The sequence below is a fragment of the Epinephelus moara genome, chromosome 20 (genome assembly GCF_006386435.1).
Source record: "Epinephelus moara isolate mb chromosome 20, YSFRI_EMoa_1.0, whole genome shotgun sequence".
Lineage (NCBI taxonomy): Eukaryota > Metazoa > Chordata > Actinopteri > Perciformes > Serranidae > Epinephelus > Epinephelus moara.
Window position 1 is genome coordinate 16,113,441 of NC_065525.1, and position 16,370 is coordinate 16,129,810.

At 40.0% G+C, this 16,370-nt stretch overlaps 2 protein-coding genes across 6 annotated transcripts in view; one reads left to right on the plus strand and one right to left on the minus strand.

Annotated features, from left to right (window-relative positions):
• Nucleotides 1-204: 204 nt before the first annotated feature.
• tbxas1 (thromboxane A synthase 1 (platelet)) lies at nt 205-9,858 on the plus strand. Of its 4 annotated transcripts, none has more exons than XM_050073058.1 (14): nt 205-269; nt 1,018-1,165; nt 1,470-1,563; nt 2,879-2,931; nt 3,109-3,205; nt 3,316-3,432; nt 3,640-3,728; nt 3,823-3,971; nt 4,254-4,384; nt 4,461-4,814; nt 4,997-5,085; nt 5,292-5,429; nt 6,112-6,274; nt 8,422-9,858. In XM_050073058.1, exons 2-14 carry the CDS (start codon nt 1,065-1,067, stop codon nt 8,536-8,538), a joined length of 1,692 nt encoding a protein of 563 aa, XP_049929015.1. In that variant the 5' UTR covers nt 205-269; nt 1,018-1,064; the 3' UTR covers nt 8,539-9,858. The 4 variants fall into 4 exon arrangements, with proteins under 4 accessions (XP_049929015.1, XP_049929016.1, XP_049929014.1 ...); XM_050073057.1 differs by lacking the exon at nt 205-269 and adding an exon at nt 759-898; XM_050073059.1 differs by lacking the exons at nt 205-269; nt 6,112-6,274 and adding an exon at nt 758-898.
• Nucleotides 9,859-9,909: 51 nt separating this feature from the next.
• parp12a (poly (ADP-ribose) polymerase family, member 12a) overlaps nt 9,910-16,370 on the minus strand; it is a 7,629-nt gene continuing 1,168 nt past the window's right edge. Inside the window, exons 2-11 of one of the 2 annotated variants that reach the window (XM_050073056.1) lie at nt 14,677-14,812; nt 14,284-14,548; nt 14,035-14,184; nt 13,738-13,927; nt 13,402-13,576; nt 13,056-13,291; nt 12,841-12,931; nt 11,132-11,262; nt 10,799-10,950; nt 9,910-10,643 (exon numbers count right to left, since the gene is read on the minus strand). In XM_050073056.1, coding sequence (XP_049929013.1) covers nt 10,387-10,643; nt 10,799-10,950; nt 11,132-11,262; nt 12,841-12,931; nt 13,056-13,291; nt 13,402-13,576; nt 13,738-13,927; nt 14,035-14,184; nt 14,284-14,548; nt 14,677-14,812 — 1,783 coding nt within the window. In that variant the 3' untranslated portion in view covers nt 9,910-10,386. Of the gene's footprint in view, nt 10,644-10,798; nt 10,951-11,131; nt 11,263-12,840; nt 12,932-13,055; nt 13,292-13,401; nt 13,577-13,737; nt 13,928-14,034; nt 14,188-14,283; nt 14,549-14,676; nt 14,813-16,370 lie in introns of both variants that reach the window. The other variant, XM_050073055.1, reaches the window with a different exon arrangement.

The following is a 16,370-nucleotide window of genomic DNA, read 5'->3' on the forward strand; positions in this document are numbered from 1 at the left end:
GATGGGAGTACTGGATAATAAATAATTTTACTATAACTTTGATGTTAATACTTTTGTTATATTTTAAAGTAGTGTTGTTGACTTATTTCTTTTATTTTCCTTCCTTTCGTCTTCTTGCTGCATCCTGATTACTCTTGGTGGACTCGTGTTGGCTGCTATACCCTCCTGTACAGTAGGTGGCAGTATGCACCTCAGCTGTCTATTGGGCTGCGACCTATTGACAGGACGAAGAGGATTTCATAATATTGACAAGTGAGGAGCATAATGAGGTGAGCATACACACTTCTGTTTTGCCTAAATCTTAACATAACAGAGCGAACGTCTCCAGATATAAGAATGGTGCCGATATGGTACATGAAAATGTTTCATGACAAGCAGCAAAGACTTTAGCGAGTTGACAACCTGCGTTATTTTGTTGTAGCTAGTAGCTTAGCATCTCAAATGACCCACAGTGTGACGTCGGGGTTTTAAACGCTGCAGTTCAACTTTAATAACGACAGGCTGTGTGGTTAACTGTTGAAGGGTGCGTGCTTTAGGTATGAGAATATTTGTAAGTTTTTGCCTTAAAACTGTGACATGTTAACAGGTCTCAAAGGCAGCATTTGTGTCAAACAGAGGTGAGTATAGCATGGGTGCCCCCCATTGTTTAAATACCAGAGGAGAGGTGAACTCTCCCAAGGCCTCAGACACAGCTGTTAAAACAAATAATTAACGTGTTGCCTGGGAAACCACACAGCTCCTCAGGAGACAAACCAGCATGGGAGCAAAGTCCACAAAGTGATGCTCTGTCACTGTCATGTGCTTCCCTCTGTTTCTACATGTTATGATATTCAAGCTGTGGTCTACATGCACAGCCAAGATTCAGCAAACGGCACAGTACCTGAAGATAATAAAGAAGGTTTTTGTGTTTAACGCATAGCTTGTAGTTTAAATCCTTGTACGGGTGATCAAAGTGTTATAAGCTCATTTTCAGCAGCGTCACATGAACCAGTCTTTCCTATTTTTCTTGTTTTCCAGGAGCCTTGACCTGATGTCGACAGTGGAGATCTGAGAGATTTTGCATCATGGAGGCTGTAGTTGACTTCCTAAATGCATTCCACATCAAGGCCAGTGGATTGTCTGTGACACTCAGCCTCTTCCTCATCTTTCTGGGTCTTCTGTACTGGTGAGTAAATGTTTCAGATCTCTGTCTGTTTGTGATGCCGACGCTGCTGTGGAACATCAGACCAGTGATCTAATAATGCCATAAAGCACACTCAAACACCTCAAAATATTGTAAACCAGCCTGGGAATGAATGAATGAAGGGTTGATCGTGCTCCAACAACAACCAGTCAAATCACACATGCACACATCAGTCACAATTTGTAGAGTTGATAGGGCAAAAGACTGTGATAGTATATCAATGGGCGAAGTATTTGGGAAAATGTTGTATATTCCTCACTGTATTTGCTTTTCATTCATCTTCTAGGTATTCAATTTACCCTTATTCAGTCCTTTCTCGATGTGGCATCAAACATCCAAAGCCAGTACCTTTCTATGGCAACATATTCATGTTTCGCCAGGTAAGCTATTGCTAGTATTATTATTATTATTATTATTATTGTTTTGATTATTAGACTGTTAGACTATGAGCACCATTTTACCCACTGATGAGAGAAAAATTGACCTTCCAATATATTACCGCACTTTGTCAGATTTCCACATTAAAACACTCTGAAAAGCAGCAATATTTTATGTACCGTATAACCCCCAGATGGGTTACTTTATTAATAAATACATTGTGTGCTTGTGTTGTTTCATCTCAGCCTTTGATTTTCTGGAGCGACAAGGTCATCAGGATTGTTTGGTACTGTGGTTTACTGAGGGGATTATAATTTTACTACTTGATCAATACGGTGGCCTTGGATAAATAATATCACAGCATGCCTTCTTATTTTTAATTGCTAAAAAATAGAACAAGAAACACACCTCAGTGAAGAATATCCACTTAAAAGGTGAATCAAATAAAAAAGACTGGGGCAGATAGTAGAAGAGTACTGACAAAGCTCTAACTTGCAACAGCTGATTATTTAATCTACTGATATGGATTAAATTACATTTAAAAGCTCATTAACCTTTATCCACAATCTAGGTATAGTAGTTTAGGATTTATCATTATTATTTTGCAGAATTTGTGGAGCTGTGTCACTTGTACTTGATTCATTAAAGAAGTACTGTAGAATAATTTTTAAGCATTTCATCATGGTCTCTTACTGCAAAATTGTATAACTGCTATTGCGTGTGGTTGCCAGTTTGGCATAAATAATAACTGAACTCAAAACCTGACACAAGACCTTTTGATTTATATTTTTGTTTTTTTATCTTTGGGGAGTCATTGAACATCTAAGAGACCTGAAAGTTGATGTGAGACGGTGTTGCTGATCATTTCGGTATACCTGCAGTGTACAGAATATCTGCGCCTGGTTGTTTAAGGAAAGATTCTAGCAAATGTATTATTGATTTTTGTATGTGGTGCCTTCTCTTTATGAAAAGTGTTTTCTATACAGACAATTATAAGGGATGTATTTTGCTCTAGATCATTTGAGAAGGCCTGACCGATGGTTTCACTGACAGGATACTACTCTATAAGCACTGGCATGACTAACCAGTGACCTCTACTGGCTTGGCTTGGCACTGATCAGCACTTTCTCAATAGGATTATCACTTTGCCTTTTCTCATGACAGCTCAGCTTTCCTCCAGTGTTGAATAAACCTATTTAATAGCTAAATCCATCCTAAAATCTTTTACAATGCAAATTGTTTTGTATGAACTATCTGAAGGTGGAATTTGTTAGTTTTTTTCATCTGTTCTGATGTTTTTCTATATTCTATTTTCAGGGGTTTTTCAAACCTATGAATGATCTCATAAAGACACACGGCAGAGTTTGTGGGCAAGTAGAAGAAATACTTTCTTCACCAGCATCTGATAAAATGATGGTCTGAACTTTTTATTGATTTTGATTCTTTCATATTGTAAAATGAAATGAACACTTGCTTGGTATAATCCTACATAGGCAGCACTATGTTTGTTGTCCGATCTGACTGAGACTCTTCTGGGTATATTTTAGGTACTATTTGGGCCGGAGAGCAGTGGTGGTGATAGCGGACCCTGACATGCTCAGACAAGTGATGGTCAGGGACTTCAGCAGCTTCCCAAACAGAATGGTGAGGACACGAATCAAAGCATGCACATGTAGACTTTGTGCTCACTCATGATTTTAACATGAGTTTTAATGATGTAATGACAAAATGTACTCTCCTGTTTCTCTGTGCAGACTGTTCGCTTTGCCACCAAGCCCATGACTGACTGTCTGCTCATGCTAAGAAATGAACAGTGGAAGAGAGTGCGGAGCATCCTGACCCCATCATTCAGTGCTGCCAAGATGAAAGTGGTGAGATATGAATGCGCCAATGACAATCAGTTGATATTTATTACAAGGGATGTTATTCTATTCTCACTAGAGAGGTGCTTTCACATTCCTCTACTGAGGGGGGCGATGTCTGTGCACTTCCCTAAAACCTGAGATTCAAACTTATCCAAGGCAAGCTAGCTTAGATACATCCCAACGAGTATCACTGTCTTTTCTGTTTTCCTACAGATGGTTCCACTTATCAACACAGCCACCGATGCTCTGATGAGCAACTTGAATGCATTCGCTGAGTCAGGAGAGGCCTTTGACATCCACAAGTAATCACACACACAATAGACATAGGCTACTAGGATTTTGGTGTGTTTTTTTTAACCTCTCTAATTTGTTTTTGTTTGTGTGCATGTTTTGCAGGTGTTTTGGCTGCTTCACAATGGATGTTATTGCCAGTGTGGCATTTGCAACTCAGGTTGACTCACAAAACAACCCAGATGACCCATTTGTCCGCCATGCGCAGATGTTCTTCTCCTTTTCTTTCTTCAGGCCCATCATGCTGTTTTTCAGTCAGTCAAATCTATTTATAATGTTATTTATATGTATAAATTATTACATTAAAGACATGTACATAGGACATTAATGTAGGAATGCAATGAAGGCAAAAAAATAAAACATTAATACATCGACAAGAAATGGGAGGGTTTACTATCTTTTATCTGGGGACAATAATTTTGAAGACGGTTTAGCATAAAAAAGACAAACATGTAATGATTGTGCAGTCATATGTGAATGTGTGAAGTTTGCCTTTCAGTTTGAGTTCCACCAACAAATTTGGTTTGTGTGTCCAGTTGCATTTCCATTCATCATGGCTCCTCTGGCTAAACTCATCCCCAACAAAAGACGAGACCAGATGAACAGGTTCTTCATCGACAGCATTCAGAAGATCATCAAGCAGAGAGAGGAGCAGCCTCCTGAACAGGTGAATCCGATTGACATTTAATAATCTTAAATACAGGAAGATGAATTAACTAAAAGATTTTTTCTGTGGCATGTAGAGGCGTCGAGACTTCCTTCAGCTGATGTTGGATGCACGAACCAGCAAGGAGAGTGTGTCTTTGGAACACTTTGACACAGCGAGCCATGTCAGCGAGCTGGATGACAGGAACCAGCAGACACAACAGTCTGCCTCTGATCAGGATGACCGTCCTCACCCACAGGAGCCTCCTACCAGGCGTCCACAGAAGAAGATGATAACTGAAGATGAGATCGTGGGTCAGGCTTTTGTTTTTCTTTTAGCGGGCTATGAAACCAGCAGCAACACGTTGGCCTTTACCTGCTACCTCCTGGCCCTCCACCCCGAATGTCAAAGCAAAGTACAGGAAGAGGTGGATGATTTCTTCACCAGACATGTGAGTGCGTTACGTTATAGTTTAATCTGATCTCATTTTCTTCAGTTAGTTAGGACATAAGATTTGTGGACAGTCGTCAATTTGTCCCACAGTGAGACAAATTCAGTGCACACAGACTTTTTTTCTTTAAAACTCCTACTGAATTATCTTGAATTAATTTTGTGTTTTCCTTTTTGTTGTAGGAATCACCAGACTACACAAATGTTCAGGAGCTGAAGTACTTAGACATGGTTATAAGTGAAGCACTGCGCCTCTACCCTCCTGGATTCAGGTAAATTAAGAACATTAAATTAGGATAACAAATGCATGTTTCTTAGATTTAGTGCTGTCACAAGGAGCAAGTTCACTTATTACTGTACATACATACAGTAGGTTTTTAGTTAGGTTTGTACTAATCAAAACCGCACAGGAATCATATGGAGAAAAGAAGGAGAAAGGTATATAAAACATGCATCCATGGTATTTTGTCCCATAAAGGTTTGCCAGAGACATCGACCAGGACTGTGTGGTGAACGGCCAGTTCCTCCCTAAAGGAGCAACGCTTGAGATCCCAGCGGGCTTCCTCCACTACGACCCGGAGCATTGGCCGGAGCCTGAGAAGTTCATCCCTGAGCGGTAGGAGGCTGTTCTTACAGTAAATAACCAAAGCTATAGTGCCTGCACCAGACATTTTAATATGTTGCAGTAGGAAAAGCACAGGTGTAAATAATAAATGAATGATGGCCGAATTTTAATTAGAGGCTTCAGTTTCAGGTCCTGGTGTTGTGCATGCTGACTCACTGTCACATCCTACTGAGACACTTGAATAGATTGATGCTATCATTAATGTTATTAATAACACCTGTGCTTTTCCTACTGTGACAAGTCAAAACATGTCTACTGTTAAAAAGGCCTGTAGGCTATTTGTGGGTTAACATGATGTCGTGGCAGTGAATAGCTATGACACAAGGACAACTAATAGCTGGTGGTGTCTTAACTGGTATTGACATGAATGGCTGACAAAATAAATCTTACTGTTTTATACCTTAAAGAAAATGAACCTCATGCAACTTGCAGTTTACAAGTGCAAACACATTTCTTTTATTCCTTTATCTTGTTACACCAGTTGAAGACTTTAGCATTAACATGTACAGCATATACCACCTTGAAACTCTCTTCCGTCATACATGTCTAACACTGCTGCAACAAAGGCAGTAAGATCCCTATACTGCACTAAATGAAATGCACTACTGTAATACTGATTAACTCCCATTTCTACTCCTTTTATTTCAAACTACAACATGTGGTTGATCTCCAGATTCACGCCAGAAGCCAAGGCCGGCCGACATCCGTTTGTATACCTGCCGTTCGGGGCCGGTCCCCGTAACTGTGTGGGAAAGAGGCTTGCCCAACTGGAAATCAAAATGGCATTAGTGCGTCTGTTCCACAGGTTCAGCATTGTGGCCTGCTCTGAGACCAAGGTGGGTCTGACACTGACCCTATTTGAGTCTTAAATGATTTATACACACAGATGACACATGTGCAAAGTACACATGTATTTTAAAAAAGCATCTGTGTAAATGATTCCAACAAGAAATAAGGAATCAGATGGAGTGTAGTCATAGATGCGATGTTATGTTCACTTTGGGGTTTACCAAGATATTAAACTCAACAAGAAGACAAATCACTATATAGAGTGAGTGTGTAACTGCACAATGTGATTTTGCCAAGTAAAACGTGCTCCTGGACCAACATCCCACATTGCGTTCCTGGACATTGCAATCAACAAATCACAGCCCTTTGACATCATCAGTGTGCTGCTCCTGTGCTTCTTTCAAAATTCCTTTATTATTCTTCAGAGCTAAGCTAGTTTCCCAAATTGAAGTTAGTACAATTAAACAAAGACCTCAGTAACACTGAACAAAAGTCTTAAAAGCTACTGCAGGGTTAGCAAGTCAGCTTGCTAACTAAGTAGGCTATGCTAACAAGTAAACTTGCCAATGGACTAGAATATTAGTGGGTTAGCTTGCTAAGTAGGTATGCTACGCTAACAGGTAAGCTTGCCAACAGGCTAGAGTATTAGCAAGTTAGCTTGCTAACTAGGTGGACTACGCTATCAAGTTAGCTTGCCAATAGGCTAGGGTATTCGCAAGTTAGCTTGCTAGCTAGGTAGACTATGCTAACAAGTAAGCTTGTCAATAGGCTAGAGCATTAGCAAGTTAGATTGCTAACTAGGTATTTTTTTATTTTTTTTATTGCTAACTAGGTATGCTACACTAACAAGTAAGCTTGCCAACAGGCTAGAGTATTAGCAAGTTAGCTTGCTAATTAAGTAGGCTATGCTAACAAGTAAGTTTGCCAGTCGGCTAAAGTATTAGCAAGGTAGCTTGCTAACTAGGTAGGCTATGCTGATATGTAAGCTTGCCAACAAAGAGTAGGGATAATAGCATTTTGCAGTTGCATATTCCTGCAATTAACACATTTTCCCTTCTTTTATTCCATGTTGATCCTGGATGGATTTGTTTAGGTTTTCCAGGGCCATCATCATCATCATCATCATCATCATCATGCTGATTCTGGATCATTTGTTTATGTTGACATCAACAAAACAGTGATGGTCCTGGATCAACAAATTATCCAGGGCCAACATGGTGATGAAAGTTCTGGATCAACATAAATTAATGATCTAGGATAAAGATGATGACGATCGTTCTGGATCAACAAACAGATTATCCAGGGTCAACGTGATGATGATGGTCCTGGATCAACAGGAGCACTGCAATCTTGTAAAAAACAACTTTTGAATAGGCCATTAAAAAGGAGGGAAAATGTGTGCCTTGTAGGTCTTTGCAACTGCAAAATGTTATTAACCTTACTCTTAATGTTAACAAACAATATTTTAGCCTATTGGCAAGCTTACTTGTTAGCATAGCCTACCTATTTAGCAAGCTAACTTGCTAATATTCTGGTCTAATGGCAAGTTTACTTGTTAGCATAGCTTACCTAGTCAGCAAGCTACCCCGCTATTATTCTATTCTAATGGCAAGTTTACTCATTAGCATAGCTAAGCTAGTTAGCAAGCAAACTCGCTAACCCCGCAGCAGCTTATTAGGTTTTTGCTCAGTGTTACCGAGGATTTTGTTTAACTGTCCTAACATCTTAGCTTAGCTCTGAAGAAGCACAAAGGAATTTTGAAAGAAGCACAGGAACAGCACACTGATGATGTCAGAGGGCTGTGACTGATTGGAATTTTGGTCTTGGAATGTGATGTGGGATGTCGATCTGGGAGCACGTCCTAAGTGGCAAAATCGCATTGTGAATGTGTAACTGTTTCCCTCTCGGTGTTGACATGGGCAAAAGCTGCTTGGACTATCCATATTAATGTAATTTTGTGTTTTTTTTTTCTTGTCAACATATATAATTGATTATCAATACAAATTTATGGATTTTTGAGGTTGCTGTAATTTGCACAAACCTTAACCAATGGCTAATGATGTAAAAGTCATAATTCAATATGCATCTATCAGCTATTTACATGTGTGGTAATGAACAAAATCCTAAATTTAGAATACATGTACAATGTATGAAAGATGTTTCTGTAACATGTGGTATTCTTCTCTTTGTGCAGGTTCCTCTTGAGTTAAAGTCATCAAGCACCCTAGGACCTAAAAATGGGATATTTGTGAAAATTAAAAGAAGAGACACGGACACGGAAGGCCAAGTGAATTCTCCTACAGACAGTTAGAAGTTCATCATCATGAGTGGTTGAATAACTTTGTGAACAGTTACAAAGAAGACTGTGGGTCCATGTTGTAACAATGACCCACAGTGTCAGAGTTATGGATCTGTTCCTTTACATGAAAATATTTCCATAGCTGGCCTAAACATGATCAAGTCAATTATTAGTTACAATACACTGTATACCTAAATTACAGTGTTCATCTAGTGCATGAACTAGAAAGTGGATTCAAGATGAGACAGGAGTAAAGGAGGAGTCTCTCAGCCTCTTACCTCAGTACGTAGCAATATATTTTTTTAATAGATTTTGAACAGGAAGCAACACTGCTGTCTTTTATAAAAGGTTATTTAGGGACGGTATTTTTTCATTAACCATTAAACTGAACAATGGGTTTAAATTCATGATAACCAGGATTTCTTATTAATTTCTAAGTGCATTTAAATATTCTTTTATGGTCCTTCAGAGTTACTGCTGTTAATTCATTGAACAATTCATTGAAGTGTGTAGTGAAATAAAAAAAATATGTGAGCCTATAGAAACAATGCTACAGCGCTCCAGATCATCACCTGAAGCTGAAAGTTTGCACATTCCTTAACCAAATGAGCAGTCTGTTGTTTATTGACTGAGCTGCTCGCTTTTCTGCTGCTAACTTTACTACTATTTCTGCCCATGAATGGGTTAATTAATAATTAACTATCATACAGTAACAGATTTCCAATGTTTATACAGGCAGCGGTACATTTTTTGGCAAGAGGATAGACTTATTGTGTTAGGTTTTACTTTATATTTGAATATACTGAAGACTTTCATGATGCTTAACATAGCACTGTCATGTTGCTGCCTCCTTTAATCTTGAGGAGTTTAGGGAAGGGTCAGTTGAAAGCTGCTATTTTTTAGAGAGAAAGAAGTTGTTTGTTAAAGGAAATCCTTGTTTCTATTCCCGATAATCTGAATCAGCATTTATCGTGTCTCAGGAGAAACTGGGTCAAACTAATTCAAATTTCTCAGTAGAAGCGAAAGCATTTTATTATTTTTGTCTTGATGACATCATTCACTATTTTTTACACTACATTTACACCTTATTGAAACAGAAACTGTTTCTCATGATAGTAGGTTAGTTTGAGAATCATTCTGAGATGCTTGAGAATTGCAGTCCTAAATTAATTTTAATTGTGAATGTATACAATAAGGGTGATTTACGGATGATTTATTCCAATGAAACAATATTCAGCAGTTGTGATTAAAGACAGGACTGAATGTGCCTGTTTGATGTACATTTAAAAAGGGTCAAATGCCACTTGTGTATAATTAAAAATTACCACACGATGGGATTTTTCTGTGTTTTGCTTTGTTCTATTATAATATAATCACACTTACTTCTTTATTGGTGGTTTATAATATGTTTATTACATAACAACCAGTTAATTTCATTTCAAATCTGAACACCAGACTATTTGTTGGCCTCAGTATCCTTCATTATCACAACAACAAAGACACCTCTCACAAGAATAGACGTTGGCTAAGGAAGACATTTTCTATTGGAATACAGTCTCTATTAAGTGATACTTAATCCATGCACCAAAACACACTGTAAAAACTATAGAGAAAAATACCCTTAATCATTTCCATTTTTTCCCCCTTTACACATGTTCTTTCTTAACATATTAAATGCTTGTATTTTTACATTGTGGTATTATTACTTTTACCTGAGTGAGAGATCTGAATACTAACTCCACCACTGTGAAAACCCCACAAGCCTCTAAGAAAGCCAGGAACTGCGTCCAGTCAAAGTAAAGAGTGTCCCATTATAGAGTTTCATTCCCCATTCAGCACAGGAAGCAACAACATCGTGACCTAGGAGTAGTCGATAACATACTCTGGATAAATTTGTTGCTTTTCAAAGATAACGTAAATGCTGGGGTTGCTCACGCAGTCAACGCAGCTGTCGTAAAGGGTTCTGCTGTTTCCCTTTGCTGGGGGCCGGACGTAGCTGCTGCTTCCCCTGGTGTACTCTCCCACCAGGATCAGGGCGACAAACATGATCTTGTTCAGGCTTCCTTTGGCCTTGGCGTATCTGTCTGAGTAGGACGCATCTCTGGCAAAGTAGCTCCCTAAAAAATAAGAGTGCGTTACTACTGATACAGTCCAAAACAAAAAGTATGATAGGTTCTTTTCTACTGCCATGGTAAAATGTGCTGCTTTTTCAGTTTTAAAAGCCTGATGGACCTGGAATTAAAGATTTTACTGCTCCAACATTTTACTGTACCTTTGCCATATGCTGTGCCATGGACTCCACACATCCTCCAGTCAAAGTTCTGCTCACAGATGGCCTCAATCAGGGACTCATCTGTGCCGTGGAACAAGTACTTTTCATTCACAGAGTTCCCTCCGTTTCTCTCCTTCATCTGCTCTCTCTGCCTGAACACACAAAAAAACATAGATGTGATGACAGCTCAGATTTGGGTGATAATCTTTAAGTTTATCACTACAAGTCGAGTGACCCCATTCCCATTATATTCATAGTGTCATTTGATACATCTGTGTTGTAAAAATATCAATTATAGGTCCTTTGAGCCAAAAAGGCTGGTCTATGATTTACCATTGAAAGACTTTCCACAGAGAGGGGTTCTGGATCCTCTGGATGCTGTTAATTTTACTGTGGGGCATGGTTTTCTTAAACAGCTTCTCAATCATATCATATGTCTTTGCAGATGTGGCGAGAGGTACGAGCTGAAAGATAAGAGAAACAGGCCATACATAATGGGAATAAATAAACGTTCAATGTTCAAGTTGGAACAAAACAAGGAAAAACAAACATTAAGCACAGTATAGCTGCCATATAAAGGCAGATGAAGTTTCTTGGCACAGGAAAACTTTAAAAGGGATGCTGACAAGTAGGAGTCAATCCAAGAGGGTGGCATTAATTAACAAGGGGTTTACTGAAACGAAGGCAGAAATGGAACAAGGAAAATTCAACAAAACTAAATCAAGCTGAGGCAAAACTCATGAAAGCTGCCACCTCCTTCTTCCCCCCTAATCTACTAAATGGCATTTTACATTCTCAGCCTCATCTAACTGGAACCTACCACCTGCACAGGTAAGCACAGGGCTAGCTAAACAGGGTGAGCATATCCAAATCAAACAAAGCAATTAAACAATTAAAGGACAACTTCAGTTTTTTTCACCCTGGACCCTATTTTCACATGATTTTGTGTCTAAGTGACTAATAGGAACAACAATTTTTGAAGTTAGTCCAGTACCGAACAAGAAGGGATGCAGCTGCTAAACGGGCTACAATGTAATTACTCGGGGCATGTGCACTCTCTCAATTTACATACACTGAAATTGCTTTTTTTTTTTTACACTGACAAGCTACAATTACTATTCTTAGTGTCTAACAACATAATGGAAAGGATCCTACAAAAGTCGACCTTTTCATTAAAAAATAAGATCATTTTTGTTCAACCTGGCCAAACCCACCAGATTCCATTTAAAAAAACAGTAATTTTATCACTGTTAAACACAATGTATTCAAAGTCGACAAACAAAATTAAATTCACAAAAACATCTTGGTTAATCTTTCCACCGTTCCGACAATTACCACCTCTGATTTGATTGAAATAAACCCTTAATTCACCCAGTTAGATGTGAAGGTATCCCGGCTTTATACACGCTAAAATTACCGCTTATTTAAATGGAGTCTGGTGGGTTTAACAAATAAGATTTCAGGAATGTTTCTTTTTAAACAAAAAAGGCTCTTACTGTTAACACAAAGGTCTATCTCATTTATCAGACACTTAAAATAGCCTGTCAGTGGCAAAAACAAGCACTTTTAGTAGACGAACACTGACGGTGCACAAATGCCCCAACTGTTTACTTTGCAGCCTGTTTCGCCACTGGCAGCTGCAGCCCTCTCACTCAATACTGGACCAATTCCAAAAACAGTTGTTTCCACTATTCACTTAGACACAAAAACACCAGAAAATGAGGTCCAGGTTGAAATAATACCAAAGTTACCCTTTAATGTGCTCTGAGTTACTGCAGACATCACAAAAATTATCTATGGGCACCCATACATACCAGATGAGCACACCAAATGTCTAAGAACGTAATTCACTGCAGAGCTATCTTACCCATCGTCCTACGTCTTAACAGGACCCAGCCCTTCTCTGCTAACAAGACGTAATAATGCAAGCCTGTTTACACTGTCCCTGTTTGAGCAGCTGATCTACCCCAACATCCCAGGCAGAACAACAACAACAAAAACATACAGACAACAGATCAAAATAATACAGGCCATTAAGATACCTTGTATCCAAAATCCGGGAGGGCATTCTTGTCCCAGTAAGATGGGAAACTGTCAGCTGTGGAGGAGCTGGAGCTGTGAGATGATGATGCACTACAGAGGAGACAAACATTATAACTGACAAGTGAAGTCACTTGAGACACAGGAATCTAAAACGGCAATGTCAGAATTGCAAGAGTTATCTTAAAACCTCCATCTATAACTAAATCAAAAATACCTGTTTAGCTTCACCTCCACATCCTGAGCAGACACAAAGCGAGGCCTCCTTCTGACCTCTCTCTTGGTTTGGTATTTTACATTCTGCTGATACATCTGCTCGGCTCCTGCTACACCTTTGAAGTGGAGGATATACTGCTGTTTGCCAGCACTGAAAGGAATCTCTGTGTCTCTGTCTGCCAGGTACACATTCTCCAGAGTTTGAGAAGTGACAGAAGCTGGTGTCTCATCATCACCCTACAGACAAAAAAAAAACAGCCGATGTAAGATGTGCTAGTGATGAAATGGGAAAAATTAATTAGTTAAGAGAGGAATGTAGCAAATCAAAATGTTTTTGTTTGACTGACCTGTCCAAACTCCAGCCAATTCCCGCTGTCATCCTTCCAGTACCAAAGCCACTGTGTTGTAAGAATGAAGTGAGGGGGCTTTGAGACAGAGGAGGCAGTTGACAGGCGGCGAACTGCAGACCCTCCATATGTCATTGTCATGAAGTCAACTGACTGCACACTGGGGGATGCAGAGCTGAAAGCAAGCACTGACAGTTAATCAACAATCTCCTTCAGGAGGGGTAGACATTTCTAAAAAACTAACGTGAATAAATGGTTTAAGAAATATTTGTTGCTCTAGAATACTTTTATAAACCAGACAGGTGTGTGTGTGTCTCGGTTTCTTCATCCATGCACCTTTGAAGAGTCAGAAATCTGAAAATCCCTAAGGGGGATGATGGAGGATCAGTGCAGCTTGTGCCATGCTCTGGGTCACAGTAGGCCTTCTCAATCTCCTCCATATTAGGCAGGTCCTTCCAGGTCACACCATCAATGTCCAACACTTGCCATCTGTAAGGCAGGTGCCAATGGACACGAGCACACTTGTCTGTGGGAATAAACAATAAAACAGAAGCAGTGGTAGATATAATCATCACACAGATCTACACACATGTATTGATAAGTTACTGCAGATGTGACTAGTTTCAGTGTTACCCTTGAAGCTGCAGTGTCTGCGGATGAAGAAGAGGCAGATTTCATTCCTCTCAGCATCGCTCAGGGGTTTGGCTGGCAAAGTAGCTCTAGTAGGGGATCCAGGGTTGTGTTGGGAAGGCTGCTGAGCAGGGACTCTCACCTCTGGCAGCACTGCTGGAGACACAGATACATACATCAGATCTGTTGTGCAGAATAACACCAACTTACGTTAAGTTCAAAAAGTTTTCTTTTCAACTCCTTATTCTTTACCAGGCACAGCAGCAGCTGGTCTCGCCTGTTGACCCGAGATGATGAATTTATTTCTGTAGATCCCAAAAAGGTTTCTGATATTCTCCTGACTGAATCCTTTGAGGAGCTTCATTCCCTGCGCGTCAACATTATGGTTTCTCTTACATGAAGAGCCAAACTTGCAGTCACCCTGGAGATAGTGCAGGCAGATGTGAAGCTTGATGCAGGAGGTGGTGAACTTGCAGGAACCGTGCAAATCGGTGCCCTTGTTGTAATGTTGGCAGATCTAGAGGGGTGTGTAGAGGGCCGGTGACCATGTTATTGCAACAAATATGTATGACAGTCATTCAAAAATGTTTCAGAAATGATTCTGAATTTACACCTCTGTCTCCTGCTGTTACCAGTACAACTTACCTCAGGAAGCAGATATGGATCATTCTGCAGTAACAGCTGGAACAGCTGTTTAACCGTCAAATCTTGAAGACCATATCTTTTCAAACGCTCTGCATTGTATGGTAAATCCAGACTATGGGGATTTTTACACTTGAGTCTGAAAAATAACAAAATGAATAAAATATAATGTCAGTGCACGATTTTAGTTTTACAGAATTAACCACTAAAAAGGCTGACAAGTATCCACATGGTTTCTGAAAATATACAGGCATCTAGAGATTTAAAAACATACACCTTTGAGTGTAACAGTTTTGGGTTGCTTTTATTGTTGGGTGGTTGCAATCTTATACGTCTTACACCACCCACTAAAACATGGCAAAAGCAGACCTCAATGGTGGTGGCCACCCATCAGGACAATGGACCATGTCACACTGCAAAAAACTGCTCAGGAATGACCCGAGGAACATGAAAAAGAGCTCAAGGCAATGACCCGGCCTCCAAATTTCCCAGATCCCAATCCGATCGAGCAATCTTAGGACGTTCTGTTACCCCACCAAGCAACTCGCAGGACTCAATTGATTCACGGTCAACACCCTGGTGCCAGATACCCCAGGACACCCCAGAACTCCTGTGTCCATGTCACGACAGGTAAGAGCCAAGTCCGATCCATGGAGGCCCCACCATGGATCAGATTTAGCTCTGGGGTACAGGCATGTCCTATGCATGTCCAATCAGATTGGGATCTGGGGAATTTTGAGGCCAGGTTGATGCCTTGGAGTCACATTCCTTGGGCCATTCCTGAGCAGTTTTTGCGGTGTGGCATGGTACATTGTCCTGCAGGAGAAGCCACTGTCATTGAGGACTGTACTTGGTCTGCAGCAGTGTTTGGGTGGGTTTTAATGTTGTGGTTGATCAGTGTATATACATTACACTTTCATTGTGAACAACAGCACTCATTGGTGCTTTGTAATTGTATACAGTGTCTACAGTACACTGGTAGAGTGGGTGATTCAGGGTCATAATATGATGTACATTACTGCCATCTTCTGGTCAAATGAAGGACCTACAATTCATTTATGCATTTTTTTTGTTGATCTTGCAGACAAGCAGCTATTGTCTTTGTCAAAGTTTGTGTATGTCTATTTTGTTTTACACAAACTTAAAGTTATAGACCACAGACAAACAAAGGTCAAAGGTCCTATATTCACAGTTCATAAAGTTGTCTATGAATGGTTGTCACAGCAAGTTATCCAGTAAAATTGAAGTGGTTTCATTTGCTCTAGATTGGACCTCTGCCCAGACTTAAGTTAGGTGGAGCTTCAACGGGAGTTACACAACAAGATAACTAAAGTGTGAGTCGTCCTGTTCAACCAGATACCAAACAATCAGGAGAGCGAGGTAAAGACGCCCCAAACAGTCTGGAGAAAAGCTCTCATCAGGAAACAAAAGTGAAAACACCTGTGCAGGTGTGCACAGCTTCAAAGCGTATAACTTCTTAACCCAACTTTGTTTCTACTACCAATTTTTAACTAGGCCTATATATAGCAACACAGTTAGACTCCAAGGCTGCGTTCCAAAAACAGTTTGAGTCGCCCTCGCTCACTTGCCCTCAGCACTTGCCCTCGGGGGAATCCCCGCCGCCATCATAAGGGCTGTTCCATTTCTCTAAACAGCTGAAGTGAACTTGGTGAGATCGACCCTTGAGGGCTGAGTGA

Coding starts and splice junctions, on each gene's coding strand:
- tbxas1 (XM_050073058.1), top strand. CDS start 1,065: ATGGAGGCTGTAGTTGACTTCCTAAATGCATTCCACATCAAGGCCAGT. Junction 4,385..4,460: donor AGGAGCAGCCTCCTGAACAG/GTGAATCCGATT, acceptor TGTGGCATGTAG/AGGCGTCGAGACTTCCTTCA. Junction 5,430..6,111: donor GAGAAGTTCATCCCTGAGCG/GTAGGAGGCTGT, acceptor GTTGATCTCCAG/ATTCACGCCAGAAGCCAAGG.